Genomic DNA, 26,772 nt, shown 5'->3' with positions numbered 1-26,772 from the left:
AGGTGGGAAACTCCCATGCAGAGCGCAAGTGAGGCAGTGAGAAAGGAGAAAAAGAAGGAGCCGAAGAGAAGAGAGGCAGAAGCAGGAGGGGTGAAGAGGGTCCTGACCGCGAAGGGAGAGAGAAAGAGGAAGAAATACAGGAGAAAGGAACATGGTGGGAGAGGAGATAGGTTGAGGGGCCAGGGTGTTGCCCTCATTTGAGCCCCCGCTGGAGGGCTAGGTCTCCCCAGCTCTCCTTTCCTTCACTTTCCCGGGTTTTCCTGTCAGGCCTGGCTCAGAGCCTCCACAAGCCACAGTTCCCTCCCCGCGGCTCCTCGAACCCAAGACTCCATTCTGGGATGTAAGGCCTGCAGCCTCCTTGCCTTCAATGGGGCTGATCTTTTGCTACAACCAGGAAAGGCTTCGTCCCTTTGCCTGGACCCCCGCCAGCCCTCTAGGTGTGCCAGGTTCTGGCACCTTTCTCTTTTTTCAGGTAGAAGGGAAAGACGACCACAGCCGCCCAGACTGGCCTTTTTCTCTCTCCCACTCCCACCCCCACCCCTCAGGTGGGCTCTGCTCCTTGACTAAAAAAATTTGGAAATTGCAGTTTCCTGCCCCAGGGCCCAGTCTGGTCCCAGAACCTGCAGTCATCACTTTGTGGGGCCGAATGGGCCCAGGGCTGCCTCCTGGGGTGGAAGGGATGATCTTCTGAAGGACACGTCCTACCGCAGCCATGAGCCCACTCTGAGCCATTACCGCGGCGCCTGGGGGCTGCGTCTGTCTGACCCTCCCTTATCCTGCTCCCTCTCCTGGATCGGACACTTCCTCTGATTCCAGGCTGCCCAGTATGCTCCACAGCTCCCAGTTCCTTGTTCCAATGGAAACTTCGCACCCCAACTATTCTTCCCCAGGCCTCTCTCTTGTTGGTCACAGCGGCTCACGGCCACCCTCACCCCGGCATGCTGTTCCCTTTTGGCTCCTTGGAATTAGATCAGTAAGTGCAGTCATCAAGGTGCGACCCGGCCCTTAAAGCCCATTTCAGCAGAAGCCCAGGTTTTGAAGCAGAGCAATGCCAAAGTCCATGGGGAGACTGGGGCTCGGGGCTGGGTGGGGTGGGAGGTGGTTTACCGACTGCGTCTGTTTCGAAATGGGGTGCCAGGAAGACAGGCGTGAAGCAGAGGAAGGCGGCCAGGCAGGTGGCGTCCCTGCCACTGCGTTTGCAGTCCCTGTGGAAGATGTTGATCTTGGACGGCTCGAAGTGGAGACTGGCATTGATCTGAACCACCGGGCGGGACCTGGAGTGGAAGAACGAGTAGCTGGGGGGTGGGGCGCTCCACTGCCCCAGGGGCCCCAGAGATGGGGGAGGGGAAGAAAGGGGGTCCTGTAGATGGAAATGGAATCTGCAGACCTTTAGGGGAGGGCAGAGAGGGGCCCCAGATATTACACTATAGGGCAAAAAAGTGCCAGGTGGGTAGAGGGCAGCCCCAAAGTCCAGCCCTTCATTATGTCCTCGAGGCTGTACCCGCTGCAGACCACACCGACCTCCTTGTGTCTCCCCATTCCATCCCTGGACATTCATTAGAATAATGGGGAGAGTTTTAAAAAATCCCGATGCCCGGTTTGCCCTCCAGGTCAAATCAAATCAGAATTGGCATCCACCTGTCTGAAGGCCGTGCTTCTCAAATGTTAATGTTTGCACGTCTCTGGGGCCATGGGGCAGGGGGAGGGGATGGGCGGAAGCAGATCTTTAAAATGCAGACCCTGAGCCCATAGGTGGGCACAGATGCTGCATTTCCAATAAGCCCTCAGTGAGATGCTCGCTCTTGGTCCGGGACCATCCTTGGAAGAGCAAGGTGTTGAAGCTCCCTGGGGATTGTAATGTGTCCTGGAGATTCCCCACCTATCCACCCGACACCACCCCATGCAAATTTATTCTTCTACGGGTGTAAGAAAAACAGAATCAGAGAAGGAAGTGTACTGCCACTCCAAACCATGCTTTTATATAAGAAGAAGCAGGTGTAGTACGATTTAGAATGTGTCCAGATTTTCACACTGATATCTGTCCTGATGTTTTGCTCCCTGTGTGAGGGGGCTGGTGCCTCCTACCTGCTCTGTGTGGGGTCTCGGATCTGAGTCTCAGCTCCACTGGTTCCTCAGGGCCCTTGGGCAGATCCCAAGATCTCTCTGAGGAGGATGTGGGAATCAAAGGAGGTCAGTGAGGGGGGCCCTTTGACAGTGTAGAGAGCTGTGTAAGCATAATAGCTTCTATCGGTGGTTCTCAAACTTGGCTGCCTAGAAATTCTGGGTTAAGTGGTCAGGGTAAAGCCTGGGCTACGAGCCTTTGCAAATCTCCCCAGTGTGGCTCAACATGGGTGGACCTAAAGGGTATGATGCTAAGTGAAATGAGTCAGACAGAGAAAGACAAATACCATATGATTTTACTTATTTGTGAAAAAAATCTAAAATCTTAAAAAACCTAAAAAAAAAAATCTAAAAACCAAAATAAATGAATAAACAAACAGAAAGCAGAATCAGACCTATAAACACAGAGAACAAGATTCCCAGAGAGGAAGGGGTGGGAGGATGGGCAAAAAGTGTGTCGGGGTGTGCGTGTGTGTGGGGGTACCCGCTTCCAGCTGTGGAATGTGGAAATCTGGGAATGGAAGGCACCGCATAAAGGACAGAGTCAGTGATACTGAAACAGCATATGGTGACAGATGGAAGCTACAGTTAACGTATAAACCTGTTGAATCACCCTGCTCTACGAAACTAACAGAACATGAACATCACCTATACTCAAATAAAAACAAAGGGGGAAAAAAGGAGAAAAATTCTGCACCCGATTGCAATGGGGCAGTTTGAGATGCATGGGGTTTGAGCACAGAACCCTTCTGGAGGGTTCTGGCCCACAATTTCATCACACACTAAGGTAGCACTTAGGTTGAGACCTCAAAATCTAGAGCTTGAATGGGTCCTTTGTGCCAAAGTGATCCTTTTGGGGGTGTGGGGGTGTGTCTCTTCTTTCCTGTAAAGGACCCAGTTTCTGTGTCACCCTACTGACCCGTTAGGCCATGTCTACCTCGTACCCTGGATCCTGAGCAGCTGTCTTGCTTCCTGGCTGTTGAAACCGACATCTGGAATACCTTTCCCACCCACGCTGCTCTTGCCGCTGTCACCTCCAAAGATCCACGAGCCCCTACATACACAGCACACTTTCAGAGCGAGGCCGAGGCCCCAGTGTGTGGTGGTAGCCCAGCCCTGCCTTTAGAGGCCTGGGGACACCACAGGAGATAGAGGGACTCCCCAGACACACTGCTCTCCCTCTTCCCCTACAATGGTCTGTTGCAAGAAGCTGGGGTGTGTCCCGCCTTGCAGGAGATCCAGGCAGCAAGCAGCAGTGTGAAGGTGAAGCAAGCCTGGCTGGCTCAGGGAGGCCCCCACTCACACTGTTCTTCTTTTTCCCTCCAGCACCCCTGCCCCCATCTCTGCCTCAGGGCCCAGGCTCCTCCTGGGGGGTTACACATGAACTCCAGTCTTGGGCTCTGTTTTCTAGGGAACCCGGGCTAAGGCATCTCCCAACTGCGCTGTGATGTTTTTGACCCTGCGAGCATGTCCACTCCTTCGTTTTCCCTGTGAGGTCGTGGGACACTTTGGTTTCATGCCTTTTTAAAGTCGTATGAAAAATACGACTGTGCTTATATAAACTTACCTGCGGGGGGGAAAAGATTGGTAGGGGGGAGAAAAAAAACCCAATGCTAATAGCGGTAACGTTACGCTGATGAAACCCTGAATGATTTTTGTTATTTTATCATGTTTCTTTAAGTTATTGGATTTATAATAAAAAATAGCTCATCAACATACATGAAAAGTTAAATAGTTTTTGGCTTAAAAAGTAGCCAACACATCCCATAGTAAAATACAGTGACTTTTACAAAGCTTTTTTTTTTTTTAAGGGCTATAGACTTTAATTGTAAAGAAAACCCCTGCATGCAGATATATGGCAAAGATCTGATGGGATGGTACAGAGATGAGGCCCTGAAAAAGAGAACGAGGAGCCCTGAGGGGTTTAGGGGACAGAGATCCCTGTATGGCAGGAACATTCTGCCACACTTGGGGAGAAGGAGGATCCATCCGGCCGAGAAGAATATCCTCAGCCTGACTCTTTAAGGAGCTTAAAAAGCTGAAGCGGAAGAAATGCCCTAACAGCCAGAGCTTTTAGGCCAAATTCTAAGAGGGACTTTTGGACACCAGATTGCTCTAAAATCTTAGAATGCTCTTGGGAAGAGGGATTTGGACTCCAAAGCCACGTGCGAGTGATTCCACGGAAAGGAAATGTGTCATCACGAGAGGACAAGAACAAGGTGGGTTGGGTTGACAATGATTGAAGAAAGGGAAAAAGGTCCTAAAGCCTTATCTCTAAAACCCGGTGTTCATCATGACTCTCAGAAGAGCCCGAGAGCCAAGAGAAGCAGAAGAACCAACCACAAAATGACAGCGTTGCCCAGGGAGCCCACCGCCAGGTCGACGAGCCCATCCTCGTTGAGGTCCAGCTGCCCATGGATGCTGCAGCCAAAATACTGGAGGCCCAGAGTCAGGTCAGAGGCAGCGATTCTCTGCAGGGCGTAGGAGGAGAAAGTTGGAGATTGGCATTGTTAGCACGGGGTGGGGGGGGGAGGGGGGCAGGTCACCCTCAGGGAAGCTACGATTGGGAGCATTGGAGAGAGCCCATTTGGAACCATTGGAACCATTGGGAAACTTTCCCAGCCCAAAGTTATCTCCTCTCCTGGTTTGTGATGGCACCAACCCTCCAGTCATCCTTTCAGATTAAGAAATTGTGTCTTAAAAGGGATCGTCATTAAGGGTAAGTCCGTGTTCCTTGGCAGACCCCGGTCGCATGTCTGACCATGGTGTATTAGACCCCCTTACAAGAAAATATGTATGCAAAAACGATGACCCCCAAGAGCATGGGACCTGAGATGGGTCCCTCTTGAGGGAAGCAGGGTTTCCAACCTGCAGCATTTCCAGAGAAGAGCAAGCCCACATGGGAATTCTCCACTCACATCAACCGCATGCGTGTTTGTGTAGGGTGGGTGAGGGGCTGTAGGGAGGTTCTGGTCCCCGGGGGTTTCATTGTTGCGGGGAGACAAAGTCAAGCAGGGAGAGGGTGCCCACAGGGGTGATGGTAAAGTCACCCATCCCGAAGACAAAAGCACCCATTTCAAAATCCCGACTCGAGGCAAGTAGAGCTAGGACAGACTGGAATCCTTTCCTGCTGGAGGACACAGAAGAGATCCCCGCACGGGATGCCCCAGCCCCAGCGGCCAGGACCCCTGGTCTTACCTGCTTCGGGGTCTTCAGGAGGCTGGCTTGGAAGCCATGGAAGATGTAGATGGCTCCTCTGTGGTTGTCCTCCAGAGGGGCTCCCACCACCACGTCGTTGTAGGAGTCCTGATTGAGGTCCCGAACGGAGGCGATGGAGGAGCCGAATCGGGCATTCTGGTAGTTGCAGGAATCCTTCAGCGTCCCGTTATAAACAAACCGGTTCTGCAACACCAGGGTGGGACAAGGCTCAGCCTGTCTCCACCCCATTTCCCCCCTGGAGTTCCCCTTTCTGGCTTCCTTAAGCGCGGTGACAGAGGAGGGTCCTGCTGTCCCCCGCCTGGCTCTGCGGCGGGCGGATGCTGGCCTCTCTGGGGTAGCCCTGTTTCCCCCATGGACTCCCAAGTGAAAGCTGGGGTGAGGCGCCCCTCCCCCGCCCCAGTACCTGTCTCAGGTTGTAGACGTACACTCGGCCTTGCTCTCGGCCTTCACTGAAGTACATGGGGGCGCCCACCAGCAGGACATCGGTCATCCCATCGCCGTCGGTGTCCACCGAGGTGATCTCACTCCCGTAGTAAGAGCCTATCTAGAGCACAGGGATGGGAAAGGGCAGTAGGCTGGAATGTGCGGGGAGCCGGGGACACCCTTCCCCTCAGAATCAGGGTGAGCAAAGAGGAAGGTCCTCCCCTTCTCACACCCCACTCCCCTTCTCTCCCATGTACGGACTCACCTGTTTTCACCTGGTCCCACCTTGCCCTCTTTTCTCCTTCTGTCATCCACCCCTCCCCCCTTCTTTCTTTCCATTGGTAAATTGTCTTGATTACCATTTGTTCTGTTGGTGAGCAACACAGTCTTGTGACAAAAATGAGCAAAATCAGAAAACAGTATGAACAAGAAGATAAAAGTCACCCATTGTCCCAACGTCCTATGGGAACTCCCGTGAATGTCTGAGCGCATTTTCGTCCAGTCTGTTTTGTCCAGGGTGTGTGGAGCTTGTTTGTGTGTGTGTACACGGTTTTACTTGTAAAATCGAGGATCGTAATATATGTATAGCTTGTTTTTTTAAATCAAGCAGTGGATCATGAACAGTGTCTTCCTGATGGGTTATATTTTTTCCTACAAGCTGGTCGTCGGTGGTTCTGTGATATTCCAAACCACACACGGGCCACGCGAGCATAATCAATCCTCTTGTGGGACATTTGGCTCGTTTCAATGTTTAACGTTACCAAGAACTTTGGGATTAGCACCTCGGATGGGGAACTGCGGTTTCTTTTTAGCATTTGAGCACTCACTATGCTCCTCTCCCCCGTCGGGTGCCATGCCCCCCACTTCACTGAGGGTGCCAACCACTTGTTCAGTCTGAAACCTGAGGGTCCTTCATGGTCCCACTGCCACCTCTCCCACGAGCAGCCCTTCCTGGTGTGCACCAGACTTGTCCTGAGTCTGCTTACTTCCCTCCTCTGAGGCTTCTTCCCCAGGTGAGGCGTCTCCCAAAGGACACCCTGCCTCACCCTCCAGTCCACACCCATGGGCAGCCAGAGTGGCCTCTAGTAGCTGACCGCACCACTCCCTTGCTCTCGAAGAGGGTGTGGGGGGGATGTCCAAATTCTTCAGCCTGACCCTATTGGACCTGCCTCCGTCCCCCACTAGCCTCTGTGTCCGCCTGTCACCCGCCCCAGGCTCCCACACTCTCTCTGGACATTCCCATTGATTTCTCCAAAGCCCGAGGCCCTGGCTGGGTTCCAGGCTTCCCTCTGTACATACTTTTCTCTTGTCTGCCCTCCTCTCCCCTTCTTCCTGCCTGATAATGTCTATCATCCTCAGGTTGCTTCCTGTTAGACTCCCGCCCTGCCCTGCCCTGCCTGAGATGGGTACCCCTCCTCGATGCTCCCTGCAGCCCCATACCAGCACCTGCTCCCCCCACGGAGAGTGGGCACTGTGCCTGCTGTGTCCCCTTCAGGCCTGGGTATGATCAAAATATAATAAATATAATAAATATTTTTTGGACCAGTGGGCCACTGGGGAAGGATAAAGAAGCCCTTTCCATGGACAAGCCCCATGTGACACACTTTATGGCCTCAGTTGGCTTGTGTGAGCCCCTTGCTACCTTAGGAGAGATCACTGCCCTCATTTCACAGGGAACGAACTGAATGAAGCTCAGTGAATTTGAGTCACTTGGCCAAGGTCAGAGGCTGGCTACAGCCGAAATGGGTTGAAACTCCGGTCTGATACCCAAGCCAGTGACACTCCCTCCCCCAGCCGCCTCCTGGCTTGGGGTGCCTTCAGGAGAAATCTATCTGCAAGTATTAAAAGCTTTTAACTGAGGAATGAGATAGAAACACAGAAAAGAGGAAAACGGAAATCTCAGCCCGGGGGTGGGTGCGGAAAGAGCTATCCTTACCTAAGGTGATTAAGAGGCAGACAGAGAGCAAGTAAGGGAGGAGGGAAGGAGTCTTTTGTCTAAATATGTGGCCTCAGCTATGTGGGTCACAGAGATTTGGAATCTACTTAATTTAGCTGCCTTCAGCACTGCGGTTTCTCGTTCGGATGTTGGAGGAGGAACCGGGCAGTAAAAATGTCATAAATTCATCAGCAAATTCCCTCCAGCTCTCAAGGTCTAGCTTTGGATTCCCAGAAGAGCCTGCCCCAGGCAGAGTGTGGGCAAGGCGGCATGGAGGCCCAGGGACAGAGCAGGGTGCTGGTCTGCCAGTGCCCTTGAGACGGGAACGATGGCCTCCTGCAGCTGGAGGGATTTAGGTTAGACCCCATGAGGACCTTGTCCTCACAAGGGCAGTAAAAGGTGCAGGAGACAGGTCTGTTCCTGGCCCTGCAGAGCCAAGGGCGAACTGAGAATGATGGTAAGGGCCTGGCTGGGGCCCAGCTCAGGCCCAGGGGACCACAGATGCTGAGTGCTGCCAGGTGGGGTGTGTGCGTGTGTGTGTGTGTGTGTGTGTGTCTGCCCTTGTGTGCACGTGTGCACATGTGCACTAGTTTTGAGGTTATCAAGGGTCAGGAGGTAGCATAAGGCAGAGAGTTTCAGAGAGTCCTGTGTTCTAACCCTGACCCAGCCTTGAATCCATTGTATAACCTTGCAAAAGCTCTGTGGCCTCTCAGGACCACTGTCTTCCTCAGCTTTTGGAATGACTTGGATCAGAACCCTGTTTTCTGGTCTTTCCCCCTCTAGTGACTCTTATCATAGTTTTGCAACTGGTAGTCATGACCCACGAGACTCAGAACAACACCTCGCATTGCCCACGGCAGCCTGGGCAGGGCCGTGGTGTTGGTGGCTGTAGCATTCTGCATTATTCCCATTCCAAGGACAGGAAAGAAGCTGGGGGTGTCCTGGTGACCCCAGGGGGCCTCACTTTGGGTGGGTATGCTGCTGCCCTCCGCTGATGGCAGCGTGAAGGTGTGTGGAGTGACATGCCTGTTCCTCAGGATGCCTGGGGCCCCAGCAGCCCGAGCTGAGAAGCCAGAGCCAGGAGGCTGCCTCTGACCCTGAACTCTGGATGTGAACCCAGAGAAGCTGGCAGGCAGGGGCAGAGGTTTCGCACCAGAGACCCGAGGTCCATGAAACGGAGGCAAGCAAATTCTCCCAGGATCTCTTTGCTGCAGCAAGGACCAGGGCCTGGCTTTCTGGGGAAGGGACAGTCCAGCTCCAAGGCTGGTAGGAAGGAGGTGTATGCCCCTCCTACCCCTCCAACTGGGAAGAACCTCCGAGGACAAATTGCTGAGCTCCAGAGTCCTCGGCAGCTCCGTCTTTCCCCTGTTCCCATCCACCACGGCCCTGCCCTCAGACTCCCCCTTCCTTACCTGCTCGCCCCGCAGCGCCTGGTGGATGGTGAGACTTCTGTTGTTGTGCATAGTGAAAAGGATGGCTTTGCCCGTGTGGTTGAACCGGGGTGCTCCAGCCACGTACACCCACCCCTGCCTGGAGGACACGACCGATGTGACTGTGTACCCTGCCGCGGGAGGAAACAGGCTGGTCTCTGCCCTGGGTCCTCGGGGGTACCTGAGGACGGGCCCTCTTGGGGAACACGTCCAGGCAGCTGAGCAGATGTGAAACCACAAGGTGGAGATTCCTAGGTACCACTGGGAGGGGGCAGCTGGAAAAGGCGGGGCTCAGGATGGCGATTTGGAGGGTAGGCGGAACTCAGGCCCCCCACTCCGGGCTGGAGGGCACCAAGGAAGCCGGGGTGGCAGGGGGAGCGGGGGGCTACTAAAAGGCACTGCTGACCCAGAACGTGAATGTCCCCTCCCTCCCCAGAGTCCTGAGTCCCAGGAGCAAGGGGGAGCAGGGAGGAGGGAGATGGTGGGTCTGAGCTGGGCTTTATTACATATTGGGCTGGCTCTGTTTTTTTGATGCCCCCCAGTTGTCCCTCTCAGGTACCAGCAGTGTCATCCTCATTCCTGTAACCTCAGCTAAGTGGCTCTTGGGAAATTAGAGCCTTGGCTGCCGGGTATAAGGAGCTGCTCCATGGGGCATCCACATGGGGTCCCAGGGATGTCTGCAGCCCCAGAACTTCGCAGGAAGGAGCCCTGAGGCTCGTCCCAGTCCCACAGGTACGCTAGGCAAGTGAGAAAGAAATGGAAACCAGGGGATCTTCTGGGATGGCCACCACTCCGGGCTGTCGGGTTGGCTTTGCCCGATCGCTGTGACTCTGGCTGCACCCACAGGGCCCAGGAGGCGTGCGGAGCCTAGAGCCCCACTCTCTGCCAGATGACCTCAGATACTGGACCCCAGTTTTTAGATGCCTTTGTTGGTGGTTCCCAGGCTGTTTCTGGCAAACGGATGTCTCCTTCTGCCGTGAGCGTGTGCATGTGGGTGTTTGAGAGGGGTCACCACTACGGTTCCACTGGTTGCTTACACAGTGGCTGCAGGATGTGTAGACGAGTTGACTCAGAGCACAGATGCAGTAGGGTGAGCTACCCTGGTTACAGACACAACATTTTTGGCTCTTAAAGGTGCATTCTGGGCAATGGGACTTGAGAGGTCAGCGAAGCAGGATATCGCCTAGGCTGATATGGCTGTGTATTAGCATAAAGTTGGGGTCAGCTTGAGGGAGAGCGGCTGAGCTCCCTCGATGGCTTGCTTGCTTTTGTTTTCTCTTTTTGAGGGGGAGGGGTGAGAGAGAATCTTCACGCTCAGCATGGAGCCTGACTCTGGGCTTGATCTCCCAACTCTGAGACCATGACTTAGCCGAAATCAAGAACCGGATACTTAACCAAGAGGGTCACCCAGGCACCGCACCAAGCCTTCTTTTGAGCCCCCAGTGGCACTAATGAAAATGTTCTTAATTAGCCCTCCGGCTCTGGGCTTCCTCAGAAGGAGGGACAGTGGTGAGGGGAGGGACATGGGGGTCTAATGTCCTGGGAGCAGGCGCCTCTCAAAGCAGCAAGCAGCAAGGGGAACTTCCTGCTTCCCACAGTCTGCTGGCTGTGGCTTCAGTTTCCGTGGGGTTCTTTGGCCGGCAGACAGGGCCATCCTGAAAGCTGGACCGACCTCCCAGAAGGCCTTGACAAGATGATGGGGGAAGACCCACGGCCAGAAGTCCATACAGCTTCCTTGTATGGAGGAGAGAGCCCGGCCTCCCGGTCTCCCTCCTCCAAAAGCCCTCTCCCTTGGGGCACATAGGAAGGAATCTTCCAGAGAGTCCAGACACTCATGGATGAGCCCCAGAGGGAGGAGGAAGAGAGAAGGCACTCTGTCAGGATTCCCGCCCAAGGCTGTGACTGTGGGTAAGGCAAGATGGTGGGGCCTTAGAAGGGCTTTGCGGCCTGGCTCTCCCCTACCAGGGTCTCCTGGGAGGAGGAAGACAGCTCTTGGGAGCCTGGAGAGAGAGGCTCCTCACTCAGAGAGCTTCACTATCTTCCTACGCTAGCACGAAAGAGCTCCAGCTCTTCAGCCTGGCATCTGAGGCCTCCTCCAGCCGCTGCCTGCCCCAGCCTGCCTGCCCTTTCTTGCTGCCCCTCTCCACCCCAGCCTCACCACTCTATCCCCTAGGTCCTGAACCCACCCGGCACCTTCCGCATCTCCCTCCTTCTCTTGGACCTTTTTGGTTTTTTCAGTCTCTTCCTGCCTCAGAGCCCTGGTATAGGCCCCAGCACACGCAGCAGGGGCCCGACTGTCATGATGGCAGGACTACGACCACCGGCGGTGTCTGTCCCACTCACTCGGGCCCAGGGCACTGGTGCTATGTCCCTGATAGTTAAGGCTTCACGGCCACTGAGCCACTGTCGCTTACTTGGTGTCCCTACTTTCAGCTCCCTGCTGAGCACAAGGGAGGAGCACGAGCCATCATGACTGGTCTGCGTTAAGTGGCCTCTAGCCTTCGTTCTTCTGACATCTCTTCTGCTCTTTGGGCCTTTGCCAAGACAGGGCTCCAATCTCTCTCTCCTTTTCTGTGCTTGCATCTGAACTCTGGCCCCACTTGCATTGTAATTTGTATCTGTGCACCTGGTCTCTGCCGCGCTGGCTGAGAAGGGGCTGGAAGGCAGAGGCGGGGTCCGGCTTACCACGGGGCCCGGAGGGCGCTCTATGCAGTTCAGGTTTAATCTCTGTGGGCCAGGTAGTGTTAGGGGACTTCTAGGGACCTATGCCTCTGTATTTCCCTGGGCAAGTCCTGATTCCAGGCTTCTGTCCTGTGGTCAGCTCAGGGTCCCAGAGTTGCGGATGGAAAATGGGGTGACCACCGCATGGACAGTGTCACAGGCAAGGTGGGCGGCTGAAGAGCTGAGTGACAAAGGCGAGGATGACATGGAGCATTAGGGAGAGGACAGACATGTGGACAGATATGCCAACTCCGGGTGGCCCAGGCTCATGAAGGAGTGGGGTCTGAGGAGGCATTAATGATGGGTGACTTCAAAGATAGCCGACTTGGCTCAGAAACAGTGGGACCCTCGGCCGTTCATCCCCTGCTCCCCTTTGCTCTGGCTCTGCCCTTTCAGAAAGGAATCTTCCCTGGCAGCCTCAGCGTCAAGGGTCAGGCCCATGGTTCTTCCAGAACAGGAGGCGACTGTGTTCAGTGGGTTAGGGCCTAAGAGCTGGGACCTATCACCAATGTCCAACAATTTGTAGCTCTCTCTAATGTCCACTTCTGGAGTGCTTAATGGGTCAAACCCCAGTCAAGGCAGTGAGCTTTAAAGATGCAGAAACCCCTGACCTAGCGTCTAGAAGCATCAGCTGAATTTCAGGTACAGGTGCATTGCTTGTCACTTATTCAACCTGTTTCTCAAGAATCTACTGCGGGGGGCACCTGGGTGGCTCAGTGGGTTAAGCCGCTGCCTTTGGCTCAGGTCATGATCCCAGGGTCCTGGGATCGAGTCCCGCATCGGGCTCTCCGCTGAGCGGAGAGCCTGCTTTCCTCTCTCTCTCTCTCTCTCTGCCTGCCTCTCTGCCTACTTGTGATCTCTCTCTTTCAAATAAATAAATAAAATCTTAAAAAAAAAAAAAAAAGAATCTACTGTGGGCCAGGCACGATGCTGGGCGCGGTGGATGCCAGGCTGAAGAGGCCATGGCCCCTGACCTGTGCCTGGATGGTCACAGACAGGCCCCTCGTCTCATGTGGGGCCAGTTCCGCTGGTCCCTCCTCGCCCGCTCGGGCTCTTACCTAGGTATGCGCCATGGTTCTTGAGTTCCTCGGGGAACTCCTTCAGGTAGGACTCTCGGAGAGGAATGACCTTCCCGCCACTGGTCTCCTTCAGCACGGCTCCGTTCCAGTCATAGGCGCCAACGGCTCCCAGCAGAATCCCGTCCTGACATTGGGGAGGGGATACACATCAACTCGTGACCCCCGGGGGCCTTTCGCGGGAAGCCGCGAAAGGTTTCTACGCAATGAAGCATCTGGCAGCCACCTCAGGCCCCTTCTCCTGTGTTCATTATTTAACAACTTCCACCAGGATTCTTGACTTTTGAATGAGCCAAGAACCTTCCACCTCATCCTTTGCACAAAATGGGTCAAACAAAGGAATGCTCTAGAAATAAACTCCACCTCTAGGACCCAGCCTCTGGTTCCTCTTTGGGCTTCAAACCCCCGAAGGAAATCTCCTGTCACTCTCCCTCCTTTTGATGCTCCTTGAAACCGTGCCCCTTCAATTGGCCTCCTTCCACATTCCTTTGTGGTGTCTGAGTTGCTTTCCTATGTGTAAATCTTACTTTTTCATTTCTTCAGTAAAAATTCACCAAGTGTCTGCTTTGTCCCAGCTACTTGCTTATTGCTGGGATATTGTCTCTGCCCTTGTAAAGCTCCAAGTACTAAAGAAATGTGCAAATAAGCATAATAGTTACAAAGTGTGATAAATGCTATAGGTAAATAACACAGGGAGGTTTAGGTTAGATTGAAATGGGGGTAAGGAAAAGCGTTGTGAATGCGTAATGCTTGCCTGGACACTTGGACAGGGAGGGGACATGTGTGCAAAGGCCCTGAGGCTGGAGAAAGTCTTGAGGCTTTGGTTTTAAGGAGCTGGAAGCTGTTTGATGGGGTGGAGCATGGAATGAGGGGCCAGAGTGACTCTGACGAGGCTGGATGGATAAGCCAGGGCCACATCCGTGACAGCCCGTGTTCTGAGGAAGGACACTTGTCTTTAGCTGCAGTGTTTGGATGGGAAGATGGGGGCTCTGGCTCCCTGAGAGGCAGGCTCCCAGTTCCTGACTCTGGGGTCATCCCAGAGGACTGGGCCCCCTCCCTCTCTGGGCTGCCTCTGCAACCCCACCATCACCACCCCCCTCCTTAAACAACCCACAGAGTTAGTGGGCCCAGGAAGGCAAACAGCAAGCACTTAGAAGAGGAAGAGCAGTGACTAGGGACAATGAAGGCCCAAGAAGGTAGTAGAATCAGGGAGGGCCACCTTCCTGGATGACCTTGGCCATTCTGGGCCAGGCAGGTGGTACCCCAACTTCGGACTATGAGAGCACTAGCTGGTGAAGTCACTTCTCCCCACCCCCACACTGAAGCTCCCTGATCCAGGCTGGTTGGCAGGATTTCATGTTCCCCCACTCCTTCTCCCCAAACCTCCAAAGCGATGGTGCCAATGGAAAAACGTGAATCTGGCCTTGGGACAGTCAGGATTGTGGCAAGGTCACTGGGAGTTGATCTCACTGGTGGCAGTGGAGGGGGCAGGACCGTGAACTTGAAGCTGACCTTCCATTTCTCATTTCCCAGGGGTCACTTTAAAGACTGAAGCTGATCTTAGATAAGGTTTAAAGGGTCGGAATACTCTGGAACTGGAACTGACTGTTCAGAGAGAATGTTTTTACAACTGTAAGTGAGCCGGTCTCTGGAGAGTCTGATATGCTTGGTTGTGTTTAATGTCACACTTTCTAATTAGCTTTTTCCTCCTACTCTATGTGAGCCTCAGCTTGGGAGTGCCTGACATCTGCCAGGCCAGGATTGGGGCTGGGGCCTCAAAGACTTGCTGCCCATGGTCATTACCAGTGTTCCTTGAACTTGGGTCATGCCCCCTTCTTTGCAGAGTACTTTCTCATCCAGCCACCCACTGTGCGAGGCCTACAGGACAGATATTCATTATCTGCACTTGACAAAAGGCGTCTGAGCTTCAGAGAGGGAAAGTGACTTGCCTGAGGCTGCACAGCAAGTTGGGGCAGGGCTACGATTTGGAGCAGGGAGGTGGGTTGGGCATTGGAGAAAATACCCATGGGCAGCTCCTACTCTGCTTCTGGTTTTCCATCAGAGCACCCTCTAAGAGGGTCATGATGCATGGGCCTCCCCCCTCTCTCTCCTCCCTCTCTCTTCTGGCTGAGTCCAAGTTTGCTACTGCAGGACCAGGCTTCTTCCTTCATGGAGAGGCCTTGGAAGATGAGTTTTTGGCTTTGCAGATAATAAGGGGCCTCTACAATGAACTGAGGAGGACTGGATCAGGTGACATGCCTGGGATTCCGCTGGGGAGGACTGATACCGACCAGTGGGGCTCAGGATTCCACTGGCCTTCTGGATCTGGTGGTACTGGGCCAGCTGAGGGCTCACAGGCTCTTGCTTTATGTTGTTTTATCCTAGCAGGGGCTGCGGCTTATGTTTCCAGGTTGCTAGGGTCTGTTGCCAGGGAGAGCCTTGCAGAGTACAGTGGACGGGAGGGCAAGTGAAGGCCACTGGACCAAACCACGCTATGGCACTCTCTTTCCTCAGCTAGGGGAGCCTAGACAATTTGAATTTGGAAAAAATCTGGATGGGCAGGGCCCCCCAAATGGCCAAAGCCTGGCAGAGGAGCCGGGCAGGGAGACCCAGCTGGATCACAAATAGCAGGGCATTCCAAGGAAGAGCCTTATCCCATGCCCCAGGCCCGGCACAGGTGCCCCAATTTATGGCTTCCTTTCCCCTGGGGCTACCTGAGCTCCCACCTGATAGGGCCAAGGTGTGCCTGGGTGGCCTTGCCCCTGGACCCTTGGCATAAGCTGCCTTTTCTGGTGCTCTGTGCAGAAATGAGGATGCAGGCATGGTCAAGGCCAAGTCCATGCCCTCCCTATGGACAACTTGTACTTGCATTCACCTGAGCATAGCACCTGCCATCAGACTCTGCTAGCTCAGCTCTTAGCTGCTTTCTGACCCGGCCTCTGCAGCAGTCTTGCCTTCCCAGCTGAGTGGAAGGAAGGCTCCCTGGGCATGTGACCATATCTCTTCAAACCATGTTCCAGCCAGTCTGCATCCCCAGCCCTGGAAACAGCATAGTCTAGGGCAGTGGTTCCTGAATGGGGGCACTTTGGCCCCCAGGCAATATTTGGCAATACCTGGAAACAGTTTTGGTTGTCAGAGCAGGGGGTTGGAGGTGGTGTTGGGCTCGGTATGACATCTGGGGCTAGTGGCTGCTGCCTACCATGCACAGGACAGTCCCACAGCCAAGAATGATGGGACCCAGACTATCCACCGGGCTAAGGCTGAGCATCCCTGGGGTCTGGAGCCAGACAGAGCTTCTAGCTGTCTGACCTTGTGGGAGCCTCTCTCTCTCCCTCACTCGCTCTGTCTCCACCACAGCTGTAAGTTGTTTTGTTGTGAGGATTAACATTTTTAATTCCTAGCATGATGCTGGGCAGCCAATAAGGCCTCGTTATGTAGTAGCTCTTCTCTCACTCTTTAATTCATCCATAAAACACCAGGGAGTCAGGAGTAAAGAGGCAGACCTCATGGTCAGGTTGGCACCGCTGGTAGCCCAAGGGGAGGGCCCCGTTGGAGGCTAGGGCAGCCTCGTTGGGGGGGCCTCGGCAGAAAGGGGTGGGCAACTGAGGAGATGGGTGGAGTTAGGAAAGGATTTTAAGAAACCCTTACTTGATTTATTAGCAAGACTTGAAATGTACACTTCCAGTTCCAAGCCTCAAGATTCACTTCCAGCAAATATTTTTCAGACATCTGCTCAAAGACTGAGGTTCAGAGAGGTGAAATGATTTGTCTGAGGCCACACAGCCAGCAGTGCTTTCTTCTTGCCCAGTAGTAATGGAATGAGGATACCAGATGCCAGCCATTCTTCTCGGCTTTGGCTAGGTAGGGTGGTGCAGGCGGGTGGGGGTGGCTGCTGGTGGCCCTGTGCACTGGTGTACGGGCCACCTATAGGACGCTGAGTGCTGTCCTCCTTCCCAGACTCCTCCATGGCTCCCTAGTGCCTGTGTGCCCATCACCAGAGTGACTGAAGAAGGGCCGAGAGCCCCTCCCAAAGCAAATACATTGTTAAGAGGATGGATTATACTTTCACTAACTGCTCCGATTCTGTCCTAAGATGGTGTGTTTTTTAACAAGTCCAAAGAGGAGCCTAAGGAAGGGACGAGTGCCAAGAGGTTTAGATGGGGTTAGGCAAGAGACAGCCAGAAACAGGACCTCAATCCTTTCCAGCCCTTCACTGGGCTGGAAACCGGGAGCCAGGGTGGCAAGGAGGGGTTGTGGGGAGCAAGGTCTTGATCAGAGTTTCCAGGAATGAGGTCCAGGAGTGGGGTGCTGGGCACCAGTGCACAGCCTGAGGGCCTGGGGCTTAGGAGGACCTCCCAATGAACTGGACATGATTCCTGCCACCAGAAGCCACCTGTGAACAATCTGGAACAGCAAACTGACAGACCTTGGTTCCCACGCCCTGGCCACACAGGATGGAGCGCAAGAACACCCCAATTGCCTGCCCTAGTTACAGGGGCATAGAGGAGTTTACAACCTCCAGGTGTCAACCCCTTGCATCATTATTATGGATGAGTTTCTTTCATTTTTGATTGAATCAAATGTGCCAAACTAGTTCAGATGTAAAACCTTTAGGAAAGATGACAACCTGAAGGTTTCAGCAGTTCAGAGCCTCTGATAATGGCCAAGGGCCTTTGTGCTCTGGCCCACCACCCCAGGGGCTGCTGCGGGAAGGGCACAGGCTGACAGGGCAGCTGGTCGGGGAGGTGGGAGGCTCTCTGTTCTCGGCCTGTTCCAGAATAACTGAGGGCTGTCCTGCTGGGCCATCACGTGTAGGTGAAAGGAAAATAGTCTCTTCCCATCTCAGGTCAGTCACCAAAGTATTTGTGTAGACAGGACCCCTCCTAATAAAAATGCTTCCTTCTGTAAACTTTCCGGGTTGGAGAGACCTATGGACTGCGGGGTAGGAGGTCCGAGTGAAATTCCTCAGCTGAGGGCTTACCTGAGGGCTCAGGTAAGAGGAGCCCCCCCCCCCCCATCAGCTCCATCCACCACCAATGGGCAATGATTATTCATAGTCCCTTCCTTCCAGCATACCTTCCCCTCCCGGCCTGTGGGCATTATAGCTTCATAGAGTCACAGCCCCTTGGGAGGTATGGATCCCTTTTGTAAGCTTTCTGGCAGACTCCTGCAGCTTCTTCTTGATTACCCAGCTCACCAGGGAGTTCACTACCTCAGCAGGCAGCCAGGACTAATAGAAACCCCCTCCAGCTATTAGTGACCTTTGCATTCATTTCCAAATGCTAATGGAGCCATTGGCTTCAAAATTTGTTTTCAAATTTGACCGGAGATCCACAGCTGGTTTTCCTGATGGTAATTTCCCAAATATCTTTTTCCCTCTTTTTGCAAATTGAGACTTGAGTTTCCTGGGTTGACTGTAGCTCCCTGGGTTTCCCCGGAGGCTCCTGTGGCCTGGGCCATTGGGTTCTTTGGGTGACCAAGTGACATTTTGGGGCCTCCTCTCCTACCCCAGGCACTGGAGTCTCTTTTTTTCTAGTTGCTTTCATCCTTTTTCCCTCAAAGGCTATTTCCCTTGCTAGGTAGACAACAGCAGCCCAGGTTGGGCCCTTCTGCTCTTTAAGGACATTCTATGGGGTCCTTCCCCTGGGACTAGAGATCGTTCTCTCTGACCTAACTAAACAGGTCCAGGGCAGCTGAAAGCTCTTCACACATTCACAGGAAGAAGCTGTCTGAGGCAGAGCACTTTTGGGGAAGGTGGAGCCTGGTAGCTTGCCCAGAACACAGACTGACTGGGGCTCCAGACCCACTTCGGCAAAGCTAAACGCCTGGACCGCCTGTTCTCCAACCCCGCAGAGCTCTGACTGACCCTGGGAGCTGTGGAGCTGGACTCGGAGGGACAGGACGGCTGTGGCCAATTATGACAGCATCAGTGGCCCACCCTGAGAAACCTCCATGCCCTAAAATAGCCACCCAATGGCCAGTCACAGCGCCAACAGCCCACCATCGTTCCATTCCTTCAGATTTGGAAGGATTTTTTTTTTTCCTTTTTAAGTGTTAAAGTGTCTCAGATTCGAATTTAATCATCTCTTTAAGAGTCCTATCAGATAAAAACTTCCAGATGCCTGTTACTTGAAAACAGGACTCGGGGGCTTTAGAAGAGCCGGGCGTGGGGATGAGGATGGGAAGGGCACCGTGGTCTCTCCAGCCAGGGAATGAAAACAAGCTGGACACGTGGGAGAATCTGCACAGGGCTATGCATGACCTTGACCTAAATAACAGCCTGGCTGGGAGCTCTCGGTCTCCCCTGTGCAGCTGGGGAGCCCACGGATCCTGCAAGGACTCATCTCGCTCGACACACTGAGCTGCCTGGGTCATTTTCCAGACTCATCTCAGTGTTCTTGAATACCTGAACCTCGTCATAACCTCCCCTTCTCTTCAGGTTCCCTGATTGCGGGGCATACACGGTATTCAAAGCAGGAGCCTGTACCTTCCAGGACCAAACGTATGGCCCAGCCCCGGGAAGGCATGGAAAAGATATGCAGATCTGACCACCTAAAATGGACAACTATTTCCTGCTGCCAACCTGGCAGGGCTGTGTGGAGCATGAAATGGGGCGCAGGAATTTCCTGGAAAATTCTGAAGTGCTGTGTGCATAGAACAGGAGTGTTATTCTTATAGGCAGTTCCATTTAGATCTTGCTATATTCGGGGTGGGCATGAGCCTGTCCAGATTCAGCTCAGGAACAGCGGAGCGTGAATCAGGTTTCCGCCCTTCCGCCTGCTGCCTGCTGTGCACATGTCCCCTGCCTTACCCCCACTCTGATTTGGGATTTCTGACTCAGACCCCTTTAGAGTCCATAAGCTTTAAGGGAGCAGTTGCTTGGTGTGGGGAGGAAGAGTGTAAGACTGGTGTTTTCTGGCTTATGTCACTTCAGGGGGTCCCTCAGACTTCATGTGACACAGTTTATTCCTCTGGAGACCGGCACCTAGGAATCCCGCCTGATTCACCTCACAGAGGAGTGGGGGGCGGGGATCGGTGAGATAATGAAGGCGGTGTATAAGCAGGAAGGACCAATAGTTCTTTTCTGGCAAATGAAGAGGCAGAAATACACTCCCATGGTGCCAACTTGGGAACAGCTAGGACACTGTCTGCCCAACGCACGTCCACTGAGACAGACTCCTGACGCGCGGCCCTTCCACCACATGGTGCTCCCAGACAGGGCTCCACAGTTACCAGAACATTCTCACAGACACTGACTCTCTGCCCCTCTGGCGATCCTGTGAGGTTCCACCCCATCTTGTCAATCAGATTCAGGGGAGGGGTGTGCCCGGGGAGTGACAGCCTGACGTTCTGTGAAGCAGAGCCTCTGACAGGGCATGCTGCTTGTGACCCTGCGTGCCCACCTGGGACCTCTGCCAGCTGCTGCCGATCCTGCAGGGGGAATGAATCTGGCACATCTGGACACCTGCCAGCATCGGTGCGGAGCCACGCCCCTGCATGGCCCGGCTGCCAAGGGAGCAGGACTCTAGGAGCGCAATGCTATCGGTTTCGCTGCTTTGACCCAATTTTCACGCAGGGCTCTGCAGACCAATTGGGACCTTTGGGCCTGGAGGAAATGCCCCCAGCAGCCCCGCTCAGGGAGGGGGTGGTTCATTACTTGTAGACCACTCCTTGCTGAAAAGGGCTTGAGACAACCTCTTTTAAGTTGAAGACTTTGACTTCCTTCTTGCAGCCACGGCAGACAGAGGTAGAGAGACCCAGAGACACAGAGAGTGGTGAGAGCCCAGGAAAGGTGGGGTGACCACCTAGAGAGCTGCGAAGTGTATGGGAAGGTGATTCCAACCCCAACCCACCTCCACCACGTGAGATGAAAAGCCGGTCTGCGACATCTCCAGCCCGAAGGATGTTTCGTTCTTGTTGGTGCCTAAAACAGAAGGACAGAGGGATCTCAGCTCCGCACCTGACCGCTTAGCACCACGCACACCTGCATCTTCAGCCAACACCTGTGTCCTGGCGGCCCCTTCAGGGAGGGCAGAGAGGGCCTGAGGCTGAGTCCAGCCACACTGCCTTTCTGGGTGGCCCCACAGGCAGGCAGCCTGCAGGGAGAGGCACCGGGAACCTTCCTTTGGCACTGGCTTTACTATTAGTAACCCCGTCACTGCTGAAAAGGGTTTGGGACAAGTTATAGGACAGAGTGTGCATGCTATTTGACTGTCAAAATAGGGGAAAGATCAAGGAAAGTGCATGGAAAGAAATAGTCTACATTTTTGGCAAGAAGTGGAAATTCCATTTCTTTCTGCACTTCTCTCATTCTTATTTTTCACCAGCTTTGGTTCCAGATGCTTTTGGATGATTCCCAAATGCTGGCTCGACCCCTGGGAGGGAGACCTCTCACCACCACAGCTTTGCACAAGAAACCCATGTGTGCTGAAAGCCCCACCCCACAAAAGCACCCCTCCCCAACCCCCCGCCCCCGGACCGTGGAGTCGATGTTCTCCACACCCAAGGCAACCGTTTCTAGAAGAAGTACTCTCATCTGGATATTTAAGTCCTGGGGTGAGTTTCAAAACTCAGGCTCACACTTTCTACCCCTTTATCCTAGTGGATGAGGGCTGCTTTTGTCTCTGGAGCTCATCTTTTCCAATACACTCAGGGCCCGGGATGCTGCTTTCTCTCTGTTTACAAACCCTCCCATGTGGCCCAGCCCAGTGTTGGGAGGGCCCGCTCTAGCAAGACACTGCACAAAGGAGAGCCATGCAGACAAAACTGGAGTGTACATAGTAAGGAGAGAGGCAATCAGGAGGAACCCTACTTGACGTGCTTTTGGTGGGAGGCAGAAGGACTCAGGGATTAAGCATTTTGGACTATGGAGGCAGGCCCAGCTTTGTCCAAACTAAGCTTGCCCGATAAAATACAGGATGCCCAGTTCATTTTAATTTCAGACAACCAGCAGATAATGTCTTAGGGTCAGTCTGCCACAAACACGGTATTTTGTACTTGCTAATTCTGGTGACACTAGGTCAGACCTTGTCTCCTTCCCAAGCCGGGGAAGGTCTGGCAAGTCCCTTGGCTCCTACAGGCTTCAGGATCGCCAGTGGTCCCAGGAGGAGAATGCCAGCAAAGCCCTGGTCCCTCACGGAGTAGCATGGGTTTATAGGATGGTTCCTGCTAAAGCACTCCGTGTTGTGGGGCTGGATATCATTCCACAGGGTTCACCTGATGTGAGCCCAGGAACGCAGACCCCTCTCGGTAGGCATCGCTCACCTTCCAAGCTGAAGATCCTGTCCCCCAGGGCATCAACAATGTCCTTCAGGGCTGCCTCATCGGTCACGTTGAAGAAGTGCTTGTCATCGGGGTCACTGGCGATATATTTGATCTCATTTAGAAAAGCTTCTGGATTGATCCCCCTGCGGTTGTAGTAGCCTAGGACCTGCCAGGGAACAGGGGCAGAGTGACCAACCAGGACGTAGCCCAGACCTCCTCACACACCTGTGGCCGCTGTCCCTCAAGTGGCTGGGGCCTCCGTTTCAGCCACCAGGAGCAGAACTTGGGGTTCTACTTGCAGCTTGAGACAGGCTGTCTTATAGGGGCAACAGAAGGCCCCTGGTCTAAGATAGGGGTCAGGAGCCGGGTGACTTGGGGGTTGTTTCCTAGAGTTCTGAAGTTTCAGAACCTCCTTGGCAATGGAAGAAAAAAAATCCCCCAAACTCCATAAGTGTTTTGGATGGCTCTGGACAGCGCTGAAGGAAAACTCCCCAGATCCTCTTTAGGAGAAGATGAAACAAGGAGAGGCCCATTGGAGGGTCTGGACAGCTTGTTCACGACCTAGAATTATGTCCCTGGGACTCCCCAGGGGTTTGATGGCTAAGCCTCTAGGAGCACGCGGGGTGGGACATGAGGGGCAGGACTCACGGCCACAGCGTATCTGGTCACGTTGTCTCGCTCGCTTTGCTGGATCACCTTCTCCAGGTCTGGGCTGTCGTGGGACTCCCCATCTGTGATGACGATCATGACCTTCTTAGCCCCTTTCCTTCCACCTTTCTGGAAAGCCTCTGAGCTGAAACCAGAGTGCAGGGGGAAGGTCAGAAGAGGGATGTAGGGATGGGGAACCCCCCGAGCTCCTCCAGGGGGCAGCCACAGAAGTAGGGGTGAGCCCACTCCCAGAGGGAGCGACCCAAAAGGGCTGGGATCTAGAACCAAAGAAGAAGCTGGGTTGGGATGCCCACACTCCTCATTCACCAGATGGGTCATGTATCTGCTTGTCCTTTTTTTTTTTTTTTTTTTGAAAGATTTATTTATTTATTAGAGAGAATGCACGAGTGGGAAGGGTACAAGGAGAGGGAGAAAGGATCTCAAGCAGACTCCCTCCTGAGTGCAGAGCCCAATGTGCCGCTTGATCTCAAGAACCTGAGATTCACGACCTGAGCCCAGACTGAGTCGGATGCTTAACCGACTGCACCAGGAGTGGGAGCAAAGGGGCAGAGGCAGAGGGAGAAGCAGGCTCCTCACTGAGCAGGAAGCCTGATCCAGGGCTCAATCCCAGGATCCTGGGATCATGACCTGAGCTGGAGGCAGATGTTTAACAGACTGAGCCAGCCAGGTGCCCCAGATGGGGACCTCTAGACACCTTAAAGGTGTCTAAGTTAGTTGTTCAAAATCCCAGCTGTACATTAGAATCACCTGAGGAGTTTAAAAAAATGCCAATGTCCAGGCCCCAACTGGGCATGTAATCAGAAGCTCTGGGGCATGGGCTAGGCATCAGTATTTTTCCAAAGATCTAATGATCTAATTTTGAGAAGCTCTTCCTTACACACTGAAAGGGCGATGGGCCAGAGTAACTCAACACCCAAATAACATTAATCCGTAAAATACACGGAATGCAGCCTGAACGAAGTTCTGACTTTTCCCACGAGGACTATTTCAATTCTATTTTGGGAGCTATTAAATATCAAATTCCATGACAAATACTCCTCTTTCTTGCTTTTTACTTTGTTTTCAGTGCCTGGAGCAGGTGCTTGGCCTGCCTGTTGGGCCCTGCAGCCAGGGACTGGGGGCCTGGCCCGCTGGCCCATAACACTGTGGACAGGCTCTTGCCGCTGGCTGCCCATCTCAGAAGCAGGAAACCCGGCTCTGGAACCATCCCGGGCTCTCAGTGCCTCTATGGCCAATCCTCCTTTATACCGTGACGTTCTGAGTAGGAATGATATGGCCTGGACCCAAAGTCTGGCCCAGCAGGTAGAACTTTCCAGTAAGGATCTGAAGATAAATGTTTCCCACATAGACTCTGGTCTAACCCATATGGTCTGACCCATAGATTTAAGCTCCATGATGCTAGGTTGAAGCCCATCACCAGACACACTGATGAACCCATGGGCATGATTTAGAGGTTGAATATCCAGGAATTCACGGAGCCTGGAAGAAGCTAGTTCAGAGCATCTTCAAGCTCCCAGTTAAGAGAGACAGACCCAATTCCTATCAAAGTACCATCCATCTTTTTCAAAGAAATGGAACAAATAATCCTAAAATTTATATGGAACCAGAAAAGACCTCGAATAGCCAAAGGAATATTGAAAAAGAAAGCCAAAGTTGGTGGCATCACAATTCTGGACTTCAAGCTCTATTACAAAGCTGTCATCATCAAGACAGCATGGTATTGGCACAAAAACAGACACATAGATCAATGGAACAGAATAGAGAGCCCAGAAATAGACCCTCAACTCTATGGTCAACTAATCTTCGACAAAGCAGGAAAGAATGTCCAATGGAAAAAAGACAGCCTCTTCAATAAATGGTGTTGGGAAAACTGGACAGCCAAATGCAGAAAAATGAAATTGGACCATTTCCTTACACCACAAAAATAGACTCAAAATGGATGAAGGACCTCAATGTGAGAAAGGAATCCATCAAAATCCTTGAGGAGAACACAGGCAGCAACCTCTTCGACCTCAGCCGCAGCAACATCTTCCTAGGAACATCACCAAAGGCAAGGGAAACAAGGGCAAAAATGAACTATTGGGATTTCATCAAGATCAAAAGCTTTTGCACAGCAAAGGAAACAGTTAACAAAATCAAAAGACAACTGACAGAATGGGAGAAGATATTTGCAAACGACATATCAGATAAAGGACTAGTGTCCAAAATCTATAAAGAACTTAGCAAACTCAACACTCAAAGAACAAATAATCCAATCAAGAAATGGGCAGAGGACATGAACAGACATTTCTGCAAAGAAGACATCCAGATGGCCAACAGACACATGAAAAAGTGCTCCATATCACTCGGCATCAGGGAAATACAAATCAAAACCACAATGAGATATCACCTCACACCAGTCAGAATGGCTAAAATCAACAAGTCAGGAAAAGATAGATGCTGGCGAGGATGTGGAGAAAGGGGAGCCCTCCTACACTGTTGGTGGGAATGCACGCTGGTGCAACCACTCTGGAAAACAGCATGGAGGTTCCTCAAAATGTTGAAAATAGAACTGCCCTATGACCCAGCAATTGCACTACTGGGTATTTACCCTAAAGATACAAACGTAGTGATCCAAAGGGGCACGTGCACCCGAATGTTTATAGCAGCAATGTCCACAATAGCCAAACTATGGAAAGAACCTAGATGTCCATCAACAGATGAATGGATAAAGAAGATGTGGTATATATACACAATGGAATACTATGCAGCCATCAAAAGAAATAAAATCTTGCCATTTGCGACAACATGGATGGAACTAGAGCATATCATGCTCAGCGAAATAAGTCAAGCGGAGAAAGACAACTATCATATGATCTCCCTGATATGAGGAAGTGGTGATGCAACATGGGGGCTTAAGTGGGTAGGAGAAGAATAAATGAAACAAGATGGGATTGGGAGGGAGACAAACCATAAGTGACTCTTAATCTCACAAAACAAACTGAGGGTTGCTGGGGGGAGGGGGGTTGGGAGAAGGGGGGTGGGGTTATGGACATTGGGGAGGGTATGTACTTTGGTGAGTGCTGTGAAGTGTGTAAACCTGGCGATTCACAGACCTGTACCCCTGGGGATAAAAATATATGTTTATAAAAAAAAATTAAAAAAAAAAGAGAGAGACAGACCCACCATTCTCTCAGCTGTATGATATTGTGGTTAGCCTAAAAAAAAATTCAAAATTTAATATGAGCTGTGAACTAAAGGAAGCTAGAGTCACACTTGATGTGACTACAGCAAATTTTGAGCATCAGCCTGACCCAGTGGAGTGAGAACTCTGCCAGTCGCTCAAAGGAGATTCTAGATGTTTCCATCACCTCATGAAAGGGTCAGGCCCAGCCACAAAACTCATGAAAAAAAGTATGGCAGGGGAGAAACAGGTTTTATTATATCTGGAGCCAAGAATTTTCAGGTTCATATTTCCATGTAGTGGAATCATGTGACTATCTGTATGAATCTGCAACGGGGTAAATATTGACATGAATCATCAAATTTAAAATTGTAATTTTCTATTGTGTAAAAAGCCTTGGATTTGTTCCTTTGTAAATCAGATCACAAGTTCCTTGAGAGCAGTGAGAGCTGGATACTCACAACTCACATTCTGGAAGCCAGAGTGATCTATGGACAGGGAGGCCATACCATGTCTCCTTTCTGCTCAAAATCTGCACTGGCTCCCATTTCTCGTGGTCCTAACAATGGCCCACCAACTCATCATAATCTGGCCTGGTCATCCCTCTGTCACTCTGAGCCCTTCCTCCTGCTTGCTTCCCTTAATAGAAAGTGTTGAGTGAACTACGGAGGAATCACATCGTTGTGTCCATGGCCTCCAAGCCATCCATGACTACCGGATTCACCTTTATGGGCATATCTGATGGCAACA

The 26,772-nt window shown here is 52.5% G+C and overlaps 1 protein-coding gene across 1 annotated transcript in view; it reads right to left on the bottom strand.

Moving 5' to 3' along the window:
• Positions 1 to 26,772, bottom strand: part of ITGA11 (integrin subunit alpha 11) — a 112,046-nt gene that overhangs the window by 20,722 nt on the left and 64,552 nt on the right. The window contains exons 8-16 of the mRNA XM_044230323.1: positions 22,839 to 22,983; positions 22,191 to 22,356; positions 20,780 to 20,850; positions 12,909 to 13,053; positions 9,112 to 9,260; positions 5,744 to 5,884; positions 5,320 to 5,523; positions 4,462 to 4,592; positions 1,108 to 1,274 (exon numbers count right to left, since the gene is read on the bottom strand). Coding sequence (XP_044086258.1) covers positions 1,108 to 1,274; positions 4,462 to 4,592; positions 5,320 to 5,523; positions 5,744 to 5,884; positions 9,112 to 9,260; positions 12,909 to 13,053; positions 20,780 to 20,850; positions 22,191 to 22,356; positions 22,839 to 22,983 — 1,319 coding nt within the window. The remainder of the gene's footprint in view (positions 1 to 1,107; positions 1,275 to 4,461; positions 4,593 to 5,319; positions 5,524 to 5,743; positions 5,885 to 9,111; positions 9,261 to 12,908; positions 13,054 to 20,779; positions 20,851 to 22,190; positions 22,357 to 22,838; positions 22,984 to 26,772) is intronic.

Source organism: Neovison vison, chromosome 13 (genome assembly GCF_020171115.1).
Source record: "Neovison vison isolate M4711 chromosome 13, ASM_NN_V1, whole genome shotgun sequence".
Classification (NCBI taxonomy): domain Eukaryota; kingdom Metazoa; phylum Chordata; class Mammalia; order Carnivora; family Mustelidae; genus Neogale; species Neogale vison.
The sequence above is the reverse complement of the archived record's forward strand: the minus strand, read 5'-3'. Positions and strand labels throughout refer to the sequence as shown.